Source organism: Heloderma suspectum, chromosome 9 (assembly GCF_057233095.1).
Source record: "Heloderma suspectum isolate Gila_16-S chromosome 9, 16-S_ref, whole genome shotgun sequence".
NCBI lineage: Eukaryota > Metazoa > Chordata > Lepidosauria > Squamata > Helodermatidae > Heloderma > Heloderma suspectum.
Genome location: NC_139466.1, coordinates 38,987,598 through 39,000,428, shown reverse-complemented (window position 1 = coordinate 39,000,428; position 12,831 = coordinate 38,987,598). Strand labels below are relative to the sequence as shown.

The 12,831-nt window shown below is 43.2% G+C and overlaps 1 protein-coding gene across 2 annotated transcripts in view; it reads right to left on the bottom strand.

The window, feature by feature from the left end:
- Positions 1–218: 218 nt before the first annotated feature.
- The window catches only part of MTMR8 (myotubularin related protein 8), a 47,102-nt gene continuing 34,489 nt past the window's right edge, over positions 219–12,831 (bottom strand). For both annotated transcript variants that reach the window (XM_084814168.1, XM_084814170.1), the window contains exons 12-14: positions 11,675–11,803; positions 10,737–10,863; positions 219–7,423 (exon numbers count right to left, since the gene is read on the bottom strand). In XM_084814168.1, coding sequence (XP_084670294.1) covers positions 7,127–7,423; positions 10,737–10,863; positions 11,675–11,803 — 553 coding nt within the window. In that variant the 3' untranslated portion in view covers positions 219–7,126. The remainder of the gene's footprint in view (positions 7,424–10,736; positions 10,864–11,674; positions 11,804–12,831) is intronic.

The window sequence follows — 12,831 nt, the reverse complement described above, 5'->3', positions numbered from 1 at the left end:
CAGATCTTCCTGGCGGCGGCGGCGGCGGCTGCTGGTCTTCTGACCGGCTGCCACCGCCGCCATTTCCAGTTTAAAACAAAAACAAAAAGTGATAGGCTATGTAAAGATTTACGTAGCCTATCATGGCTAGGTTTAAAAAAAACCGTGATAGGCTACGCTATTTGCGTTCCCCTTATTTTCGCCGTCTTAGTCTACGTAAATGTTTACGTAGACTAAGACGTGCCAAAATAAGGAACGCAAATGGCGGCGGCCGTGGCCACCACCATTTGCGTATGCGCTTTTTTTTTTTTTAAGTCAGCCGTGATAGGCTACATAAACATTTATGTAGCCTATCACAGCTGACTGCAGGGACGCAAACGGTGGTGCCTACGGCCGCCGCCATTTGCGTCCCTGCTAGCCAGCAGCCGGATGTCCGGCTGCTGGTGGAGCTGGCTGGCGGCTCCGCAGAATCCCTGCGGAGCACAGCTGGCCGGCCAGGATTCCGGGGGGGAGGAGGAACGGAGCGCCTCCCCCCGCCCCCGGCAAGGATTCCAGGGGGAGGGATGGAGCGCCTCCCCCCCAACCATAAACATAATCCGCGAAAGGTAACTGCCTTTCGTACATCCCTATCAGCAGGAGGATCACACACCTGACCTTCCACCTGTCTTGTGCTCATGGTGGCAGCCATGATGGTGGAGGGGGTTATTCATTTATTCTTTCCCCCATGTGATGGCATTCCCAGTATAACGAGAGTCAGACGGAGGCATCAGCAGCTGCCAAGAATAACAGTGATGGGAAGGGGGAAGAAAAGAGCTAGAGAAGTCTTCCCCAACCTTTTGGACTTCCAGCTCCCAACAGCCTCAGCCAGCATGGCCAATGGGCAGGAATGCTGGGAGTTGTAGTCCAAAATAACAGGAAGGCACCAGGTGTGCGTGGGGAGTTCAAGCCCTAAAAAGACCTGGTTGGTGTGACAAGGCTGCCACCCCCATCCGCTGCGGAAAGGAGCCCCATGGAACGTATGCATGGCTAGCTTAGGTAGACATTACTGAACAAGGACATTTGTCCCAAACCACTATTTTTAGCAGCAGGTAAGAGCTTTAACAAAATGAAGCTCTGCTCGGTGCCACAGTAGGAAGCCAATTATATCTGACAGAGGAAGCCCAAGGACATATCGTGGTGCTTTCAACAGCTTTCTGATTTTTGTTCTTGACATGGAAAATGCTGCTCATAACCAGGTAATCCGTAAAAGACCTGACTGCCAGGGAGCAGAACTGCATAATGCAGTCCAAAGAAATAATTCACCTTGCTTGTTAATGCATCATATATATCAGTGTACGTGACTTTGTACATTCAAGTGGATGTGGATTGTTAGCATGCAGATCATACATACAAAAGTAGAGACTGTACTGCTGAAAATAATTCTATTTTTCTTTGGCCTTAACCCATCTCAAGGCTGGCCTGTGTAGAATTGGTTGCATATCTGTTACCTGTGCCAGTTCATAGCTGGTACAGAAATTTAGGTGAATATAGGCTACCTCTTTAGAACTAGTACATTTGTCCACATGCAAAGAACCCTCCAGAAATACACATATCTTTGACAAATGTCATGTGAAGAGAAAGAAAAAGCTACAGCAGATCTGCTTATCAGGTTGTTTTAGTTAGGACATGATACAGCTTTGGAAAAATGACTTGCAAGCTGACCCTCTGCATCAGGGGTGGGCAACTCCCCGTGGGTGCCAAAAATGGGGTGGGGGGAGGAAAACAAACAAAAAACGAAAACAAAATAGTGTCAGGAGCAGTTACGGAGTGCCCCAAAGGTCAAAATTAGCTTGCTTGCTAATTTGACCCTTTTGGTGTTCTGTAGCAACTCCAGGTGTCATTTTATTTATAAATGTGTTTTGTTTTTGACGTTTTCAGAACCCCCTGAATTTTGAGGGGGTGCACTGGGGGGCTATGTGGGCCACATGCAGCCCACATTTTGCTCACACCTGCTCTGCATGTTTACTCAGAAGTACATCCCATTGAATTGAAAGGCACTTACTACCAGGAAGGCATGCATAGGACTGCGGTCTTAGTGAAGCCTGAGATATAAGCTCTCACACAAAATATTCGTTAAAAAGCTTTAGAAGTGGCAACTGAAGATAGCTCTAGAATACATTTTGAACAGTTCGTAATTTCATATGCTGCCATTAAATGACTCCCTTAAACAAAAAATCCAAAAAATAATCAACATATCAGCAGTTTATTAACAAATCACTTCTAAGCCAGAAGGGAAAGTCTCCACTAATCAAGTCCAGGAGAAGGCAGAGGATGAAACCTTTGAATCTCCTTTGAATATGTCAGAGGCAGACACGATGGAATCTTTTTCCAAAGTGTAAAACACGGGTGCAGAACTTTTTTCAGCCTGAGGGCCAAATTCCATTTTGGAGAAGCTCTCAGGGGCTGCATCCTAGTGGCGGGCGGGGCCTAAGGCAAAAGGGGTGGGGCCAAAATACCAGCATGCTTTAGCTTAGTGCTCTCACTGCCAGTAACTAAGCCTCAGGAGAGGCACTGCAACCTTTTAGAATGGGGGAAAACTGCATAAAAGCTAGGAAACCACCCAATGTTCTGTGGTTGGGGGGGAAGGGAGTGGGGCCAACTGGGGAATCCTGAAAGCCGGATCAGGACATCAGAAAGGCCGGAGGTTTTGCACTCCTGATGCAAAAGGAATATCCCAATCCCTGCATAATACACCTTTTAATGAAGTCGCGCAAAACAAAAGATCACTTGAGGACAAACATGAAAGAATACACCAGAAAAGAAATTCATTATGATACGAATTAGGCAACATCACTCCACCACCAACCCCAAACAGACTTCATTTCACGACACCAGTTAAAACCATTCAAATTTGGGATGAGCACATTTCCTCTATTCTATTCTTGTTTAACAAATTTGCTCAGCTCTGCCTGCCTTTTAGTTTGATCTTGGGAGAATTCCTAAAATTAATTTTAGAATTGGAGCAGGCACAGTTTGCTGCAGTTTTTAGCTCACATCTTTCCTCTTCTTACATGTGACATCAACAAAACAACTGGGCTGGGCTTAACTGTTGATAATAAATATGAATAGAACAGGCTCTAATAATATATTTTTTTAATCTATGAAGTTAAAAAGTATATACATAAAAAACAATAAGAAAGAATACATCAGACCAGTAAGGGAGAATACAATAAGGGAGAGTACTGGTTATTTTTGGTACGGTTAGGCCTTTATAACACAACAACATTGTATTCTCCCTTATTGGTTTGATGTATGTTTCTTTACAGCACAATAGTGTATTTTTTCTTATTGTTTTCATGTATATACTTTTTAACTACATAATTTTTTTATTATTAGATCCTGTTCTATGTATATTTATTATCACCAATAAGCCCAGCCCAGTGGTTTTGTTGCTATATCTCTAAGGGTTGGGAGATATCTCCCGTTTTGATTTGGTCTGCTATGTGACCAATACGCACCAATGCATATGTATGTCAATTAAATCAGTGTAAAATGGAATTTGGATGTGGTTGCATGTGCAGATTGATTAAATTAAAGTGGGGCGAAAATATCTCGGTCTATTATGTCCTTTTTGTACTGTGTTCGAAGCAATACACATACACTCTAGTCTGTTTCCATGTAAGGAGAAAAAACTGAAAACTGGGGCCAACTGCATATGCATGGGAGACTGAACAAAGTCTGAAAATAAAAAATGGTAGATTAATGATGCATCAGTGCCACTCCTGTTAAATTTAAAGTAATTTGGAATCCCAAAATTGATCCTGGGAGAGATTCAGTTGGGGTGAATTTTGTAAGCACCCCTATTTAAAAATTCACACTTTTCTTTACAGTTCATTGAGGTTAGAGCTTTAGAAAGATAAACACTGCATCTTTTTTAAAAATGAGGATTAAAAAAACTGGATGAGAGACTAGAAAGGATTGGAGAGCAAGACTACAGCACTGATAAATGTAATTACACTAGAGAGGATTATGCGAACCGAGGACCTAGATAATATGAAAGGGAAAAATAAAATGTAAGAGGTGGCCCTGAAGGAACAGAAGGTTATATTTTTAGAGAAACTGATCAGACTTGGAAGAAGAAAAGCATTAACTCGGGCTACTGTAGAATCAAGATGTGCAGGTAGTTATAAAAGATTTAAGGAAAATAGAGTTAAGATTGATACTTCAGGCTTAATGGCAGAAATCCAAAATCTCTATCAAGCTTGCAAAGCTTTAAGTGCATTCACAATAGCGCAATCTGCTCAGAGGTAAGTCCCACTGAGTTCACTTGGGCTTACGCACAAGTAAGTATGTTTAGGACTAATGAAACAGCTTTAAGGATTGCAATTACAGTTCGTTCACAAGACCGAATTAGTTATCAATGGTGTTTTCTATTCAAATTACTTTTCATGCAGGTCAGATAACATATGCCTTGTAATTATGAAGACAGCAAGTTCTTTTTAGAACATATTAAACTCTATGTTAAGATTTAAATGGAAAAGCTTGGTGTATGCTATATACCACTGTTAGAAGATTTTGGTGTGTATGGTGTGGGTTGATATGAATCTATAATTTAATTTTTTTCACCTGCCATTTTATATTTGACTGGAATATTTTACTTCTACAAGATATATATGCATAATTTGTTTTCTGCATAAAGATTTGTATTTCTTTTTAATAATGGCATAAGAATAAAAAGTTAAGTTCTCTACAGGGAAAGAACTACAACATGTGTGACTTTTCAGTGCACATAGATTAACATCAATATATTTGGCCACGCATTTACTTGCTAATAATTGTATGTATGTGCTATATCTACCATCTCTATCAAGACCCTGTGCTTATTATAACAGTGTTTTAAGCCCTGAGGTTTCTTCCCTTTTTCACATTCTGAAAGCAAAGATTTTTAAAATGATTTTTAAATCAGCAGGCCAAGAAGCAAATAGGGTAGGTAGATATGCAGTGTTGTGGAAGCTTTGCATCTTCTCTAGCAGCAAGTTGCTAATGAATTTTTGATCAGCAAGGCTAAGAGGAAGAAGGGCAGAATGCTCTTGTCCAAGCAGGAAGAGAGGTTCTTAAAGGAATGTCTATTAGAAGAGCAGAGCAGATTGACTTGGCACAATAAATGCAGTCTGCCAATCTTGCACATTCTTGAGAAAATGCCAGGTTGGTCCCAAAGATGTTATTCGGAAAGGAAAAGAGCAGATACTTTTCACAAAGCAGAACAATATTTTAGATGTACAGTTTATATAACATACAATCCTGAAAATTAGCTCAAAATGGCAACTGAAGAACTGTTTGGAAGAGACACTCACACCACCATATCATCACGCAGAGATGCTTTCCTCTCTGGAACCTCATTTCCTCACTTAAGTACAGAAGAATCCAAAGAATACTGCTCTGATTTGATCCACTTGAGGCAACAAAGGCCCAAGAAGGAAGGAGTAAAATATACATGTAGGATGCTATACGGTTTGTTGGTGATTTAGGGAAAATGACTGCTTAGCAAGTGCAAATGTTTTTTTCCTTCCTTGTAGTTATTAAGGTTCCCTACTTATTTGTAAGCTCTAATGAGTCAGTTCAAATCTGTAATTCTTGGTCCAATCGGGAACACTTCCAATTGGACCAAGATTTCACCAACCACCTCTTTCACCGGTTTTTGGAGCCCACCACCACATTTTTGACATTTTTGGAGCCCACCACCACCTACTTCTCATTTCATAGAATTCTAGGGGTGAGAGAGGTTTTCTCCAAAATGGTGTCAAATTCACTCAGAGGAAGAGCATGCCATTTATTAGGGATCGAGAAGCATAATGCATATGTTATTACTGATAAGTTTGAAACTGGAATTGCCACATGCACGGGCCTTGTATTTTCTTCATTCTGAGAGATGCTTTGTTATTGGCAGAAAGCACTTCCCAAGATGCGAAATGGGAAACCCAAGTTCCTTTTTGTTTCAAGTGTGTTAAGAGAAACACTTTGGCTAAGATCAGATATTTAAAGAGCTGGCGAGACTTCGCGTGTTGGAAGCATGGATACAGACCGCCCTCCTCCACTCCATGTATGTATCACGTATGATGCTGGCACTCCATGTGGACACCCAGTTCATGAAATTCTTCCCCTTCGAGGAGGGGGCAGGAAGATTTTGAGAATCAGGTGTTTGTGTGATAAGGTTTCTGTGTCACACATTATGTTATCTGTGTGGTGGAGTGGAGTGCAGTCTGCCCTCTCCTACACCAGCAAAGATGCTCAGTAGCCTAGTTAGTGACTGAAATAGGGGCCCTGGAACAGAGGGAAAGCCAAATGAGGCATTACTGAGCAGTTAAGACTGCCTGTAGCTGCTTTAAGAGCTATGACCACAGTCTCTATTGCCAATTCATCTATGTACTGTGAGATCATTCAAGACCATTAACATTGATAAAGAGATAACTATCAGCAAGACAGCAATGGCAGGTTCAAAACAGTTGTTGCTTAAAAAAAAAAAAAGTTATTGATCCAAAAAAGATCACCACGCACTTGCACATTACAGCCACATATCACAATAATAAAGTATCACATTGCCAATGGCTGGACATAACAAGAATCTCCATGTTTTTTTAAAAAATTAAAAGGCACAGCTACTTACAAAAATATGTGCAGGGCCAACAAAATTTAACCCAGTATTGCCACAAAATGGAATTCCCATGCAAGGTGTCATAAGCCAGCCAAGAAAAGCCTCTTTAGACATTTACATCCTTTTACCACTAGTTCACACTGCTTTAGATTCCACGTATACTGTGTGACATTTTCATCCCCCCACTTCTTAGAAGGCCGCCTGCCTCAGAAGCCAGTAACGGAAGAAATGTGTGGATGGTGGGAGGACGGGCTGTACTGTCACCGGAAAAGGAGCATCTGTGGCTGTTTTGGCAGGTATGTTGAGTCCCAATCTGCAGCACCCCAAACCTCAGGCCCACGCCCTACCTCTGGGTTGCTCCTGAAAGCCTCAAAACAGCAGCCTCCTTCCCCTGTTTTCAAAGAACACAACACAAAGCCATACGTGGGTGGAGTGACTCTCCCAGCATCTGGCCACAGGTCTTGCAGGCTTTATTGCCACCTTCCTATGGCTCTCACAGCAGATGCGCAGATCAGTTCAATGGTCATGGAGATCTCCTGCAGACTGCATGGTCCCGTTGGTGGAGGCTGTGCTGTCACCATCTGGAATGTCAAGGGGATTAACGAGACTCTCTGTGCTCTTCAGCTGTCGATCTGGTCCATCACCATCTTTCCCTGCTATAGTGCCATTGGCCAGCAGCACAGGGGCCTCCTCACTCTCATAGTCCTGGGGAGTGTTGACCATTGGGGAGTTTGAGCAGCTGGTCGAAGCAGTTACGATTTTGGATAAGACAGAAATCTCATCCGGCAGGGGTCCACCTATGAGAGGCAACTTCTGTATTGGTAGAGAGGGATCAACCATTAGAAGCAAAAAGCTAATGCAAGAGCCTCAGGCCGAGTGTCACTGAATTTACAAGGGTCAATTCTTAAAAGCCTGGAGCAACTTTGTTAACCTTTAGGTAGGTAGGACGGAGGACTAGAGCCAATGGCACTTCAGTGCCTAGCCAATATTAGCTACTTACTGGGAGATCTCATGTATTAACCATAACTTGTCCCAGTCAATCAGTGAAAAGCATGATTAAAGCCGAAATTATGACCCACCAAAAACAGCCCACCAGGACCTTTATAATTCTCTTGGTTTTGCTGCCTGCCTAGGATTACAAAAACAGGGAGATGCCAAGCCATGATGTGGCTCAACAGGTCACAAATTGGCAGGATTGGGATAGAAGAAGTCTTGTTGTGGAAGAGTTAGCATTGCTTTTACAATGGGAATCCTTACCTCAGTAACCTTTTCAAGTTCTGTCAATTAAACATGTCCATAGGGATAATCTGGTAGACTCTGGCTGAAGTCCTTCACCAAAGGCTACTAACCCCCCCGCCCCCGGCAATTACTAGAGTAATTAACTAAAGAAATAGAAAGCAAAAGGTAGGAATGTATGGCCAGTTTGCCACAATGGGGGGAAACAAGCAACTGTGACTCTTGGGACCACTTGCTATCTATTTCTAAAATTCAGTGTCTGCATGTGGACCCCAAAGGCACAAACATGTGGCAGTGGGGTAGGAGCACACTCTAACAATCGCTGAGGCCTCCTAATCTGGCAGGAAAATAGCAGGGAAACTGGAATGACACTAGCCTCCCACCAAAACCTCCATATACAAAGGTATATGGTACAGACATATGCAATTCTGCATGGTGTGAAGAAAATGGATAAGGAGAAGTGTTTCTGCCTCTCTCATAATACTAGAACCCAGGCTCATCCAAGATGAATGGTGGGAGATTCAGGACAAAAAAAAGGAAGTACTTCTTCACACAGCGCATAGTTAAACTATGGCGTTCGCTCCCCTAAATGTAGGGATGGCCACCAACTTGGACACCTTTAAAAGGGTGTTATACAAATTCATGGATGATAAGGCTATCAAGGACTCCTAGTCATAATGTCTACATATTACCTCCAATATCAGAGGCAGTATGCCTATGCACACCCATTGCGGGGGAACACAAGTGGGAGGGTGCTATTGTATTCATGACCTGCTTGTGGGCTTCCCACGGGCATCTGATAGGCCACTGCGTGATCAGAATGCTGGGCTAGATGGACCAGCATGGCTCTTCTTACATTCTTATGCTGTGTAGGCATGCCTTTCCTATACAGAGTGAGAGAGGCAAGAGCAGACAAACGAAACATCAGGACCTGCTCCAGCTGGACTGCCCTCCTGCAGGAGATGAGAGGGGAAGCAGGGCCATTCCACCAGCCCTGTTGACAGGCTACTTAATTTTTTCCTCTTCCCTCCCCATGCCCTGTTCCTTGTTTGTCGTGACTTTTTAGACTGTATGCCTTCAGGTAGGGACTGTCTTTTTTAATGATTGCAAGCCACTATGTTTTAGGGAGACTTTTTTTGGCTGAGGAGTGGGATAGAAATAGTCTAAATAAATAAATATAATCAAGGAACTTCTTTGGCAGCAGAGAGCAGGCGCAAACGTGGGCCTGCTAAAAGAAGGAGCTGGGCTTGGACAGCACATTTTGTCCATGCCCAATCCCCTCCCTGCCCACCCCCCCGCCCAAGAACTGGGCAACTAGTTCCATGTGCCAAAGGAGGCTATGGGCTTGTGTTTCTTAACACCAACACCCTTCCCTTGCCTCATGGCAAATCTTTTGAAAATGGAGAGATGTTTTTAAAACAGTTTGCAAGATGGTTTGGCATCTACCATTCCAACTGGGCATGGCTAAGCTCTTGGGCACATCTAAAGTATCTCTTTGGATCATGGCCATATGTCTTATTGTTCAGAAACAGAAGAAGACAAATCTGAATTCATGTTGAATAAAGAAAGACCTCAGGGCTAGGGATTAGTAGAAGCGTGCCTGAAAATAAAACAGCCAGTAGTATAATGTCTTTGTAAACACATCTAGGATGTGGCCATATTTAGAAGAGTGTGTCCAATTCCTGTCACCCCTTCCCAAAATGGGTATTATGAGAAACCATCAAGGCACTGTAGCAACCTCCTACATCAACCTCCGCACTGAAGGGTAACATTTTGGGGATATGTAAGCTCAGTGCAAATTTGTAGAATTATGAAGGCGTGGAGAGCATTGCAGAAATGCATTTCCCTCTCTCTTATTAGCAGAAGTTGGGAACATCCCATTAAGTTGATTTGTAGCATACCGAGAAAGGGTTGCATCTCATGACAGATTATTAGCTATTAGAATACACTGCCACAAAATGTGGTGACGGCCACTAAGTTAGGCAGCCAGTATAGTGTAGCGGTTAAGAGTGCACGGAGAGAACTGGGGAGACCCAGGTTCAAATCCCCACTCAACCATGAAACTCACAAGCTGACTTTGGGCTGACAAGCTGACACTTACCCTCTCAAAATAACCTACCTCACAGCGTTGTTATGAAGGTAAAATGGAAGGGGGAGACAATATATGCCACCTTGAGGTCTTTGGAAGAAAGGCAGGATATAAATAAGAACTCAGGTGGCTGCTTTTAAGGATTAAAGAAAGTCTTGGACAATTGCGCTATCAAGGACTATCAGTAGGTCACAAAAGTGAACCAGAACCTATATGTGCAAGGACAGTGGATCTTTGAGCAAAGAGGTGCTGTGAGATTGCCAAAACCTTCATGTCGTGCATTGTGATATCTGACTGGTTGCTCTAGCTGCTGGATTAGATGGAACTTTGGTCTGCTTCTGTGGGGAAATTTTTATGTTCTTAGAGGAGCTCTACTGCAACTGGGCTGTCTAACCACAACAGCATTACCACATCTTTCCAACTGGATCTCCAATATGCTCTGCTTCCAACCAAAACCAAGGAACTAAAGCCTTGATTTCTGAGCACAGAATTTGTGTCATCTTTTCACCAGTAGGAAGAGCTCGATTTACTGCTCTGGAAACTGGGATGCTGACATGCGCAGAGGCAATACAAAATGTGGAGCAAGTGAACACAACTTCACATATTTTGCCATCAATCCAGTTCAGCTGAGATCCTTTTGCTTCTCTGGTCCCAATGTGGTAATTCTGCACCTGCCTCCCAGTGAAAAGCAACCCCACCATCCTATCCCAGTCATATTATTATAGCATAGACTAGATTATTAAAGCTGGATTACTAGATTTCCTTTTTCTGAACATTATCTCATTGCTGTGCACTACTCACATTTTCCAGCTCAGTGACAACATCTTCCAACTCCGATTTCTGGCTGGTGCAGCCAAGAAGATGATCCAACACACATTGCTTTGGGTGCATCCCTTTATCAAACCGGTTATACATGCCACACCAGAACCTCAAGGAGACAGAATAATTTAGAGACCTCTGAAATATTAGGATTTGTAAAAAAGGGAGGGAGGATGCAAGAATCCTTTCTTTTTTCCTTTTAAAGGAAGACAATCTTATGATTTTAGCTACAACACATTGGTCCTTGCTCCCCCAAACAGGAGTTGGACAAACCTGGTAGAAAGAGGCGCAGTTCAGAATAAATTTGCTTTGTTTACTTTTCACTTCTGTAGTCACAAATACTTAAAAAGCAACACTGTTATTACAAAAAATCTTGACACTCAGCAGCCTATTAATCTACCCCAGCACCAAGATCAGCACTGGATGCTCAGCTCCATGTCTCACTGCCAAAGGCACGGCGAGAGGGCATGAGAAAAAGGGCCTTTTCAGTTGTGAATCACCTGGCTACAGCTCTGCCTGCCTTTTGGCAGGCAAGAAGAGTATGGAAATTCCAAAAAGCTTTGGGGGCTCATGTCTGCCGATCTGAATAGTTTTGAATTGCGTTTTTTTATCTTAATGTACAAGTCTGGAGGGGCCGTGGCTCTGAACTAGAGCACATTACTTGTCCCAAGTTCAAGCCCTCACATTAAAACTCACAGGTGATGGGAAAAACCGTTCTCTGCTTGAGAACCTGCAGTGCTACTGCCAACTCAGAATAGACCAGCCTTCTCCAGAAGTTTTGGACTTCAACTCATAGATCAAACTATGGTTTAAGGTCCTTTATAGTAAACCAACGTTAAACCATAGTTCCATGTTTTGGACATAAGTGGTTTAAAGACACCAGGATCAAAGCTCTCTATTTTCCCCAATAACCAACTTACTGAAAACTGAAAGGCAGAGTGTTGGGCTGAAGTTCCTTGTAAGCTGTGAATCCCTTATAGAGTGGATTTCTGAATTCTTGCTTCTTCTGGAGAAGGAAAGGCCACAGGGAATGAGTCTTCTCGAAGATTCTGCAAATAAAAAAATGAGAGATTACAGCACTCACCAAATACAGCTATGCGGAAGCCTTTGATGATGGAGATATAAATGAAGGGACTTATTTCTAGAGAATTAGAAGTGTGCCTCAGAGAAAAAGAGTACAACTGCAATCCAACCAGTCATAGGGTGGGAACCACAAGTGACAAAGACATGGCGTTGCCACCAAAAATGGCAGTTCCTCTACTCCTGCAACTATTTCAACTTAGGACATCAAGACACAGCTAAATTTCACCACATACTATAGTCAGGTAGAAAGCAATACAGGGCTGCCATTTTCAACAGCAGGCCCTTAGTTTGTGTAATCTGTAGTTTCACCAACTGGAACTGTTTGTGGGAACAGATTTCCTCTCCCCCTGTAGCCCCCCCAACTACTCTGGAGCACTGGGGGACCCTTTGGATCAGATCTTGGGCACGCATGGGGGGCTCAAGGGGGAGGAGAGGACAGGGAAGCCCTGTTTCAAAAGCAGAAGTCTTGCTGCATGAGTGGACTTCTGAATGCATGAGAGTTGGATCCAACCCATTGTGTGCGTATCTGCAGGAATGGAAATGCACCCACAGTTCACAGAAGGTGAGGTAAGCCACTGGGAAAGGGTGCAGAGCATCAGCTGTCTTCCCCTCTATTCAAATCTCCTACAAGCCCTGAAGGCTCAACATGGGAGTTCCAGCCATACTATAAACTGCTTATGTGGAAGTAATATGATGCATGATGTAAGAGCCCTGCTGGATCAGATTGAAGGTCCATCCAGTCCAGTATCTTGCTTCTCACAATTATCAACCAGATGCTTCTGGGAAGTCCACAAGCAGGGCATGGGGGCAATAGCCCTCCTCTGCTGTTGCCCCTAGCAAACAGTATTCAGAGGTACACCGCCTCTGAATATGGAGGTTCCATATGGCCAGCATGTCTAATGGTCATCAGTAGAGCTCTTCTTCTCCATGGATTTATTCAATCCCCCTTTTAAGTCATCTATAAAATGTTTGCAAAAGTTTATAGACTCAACAT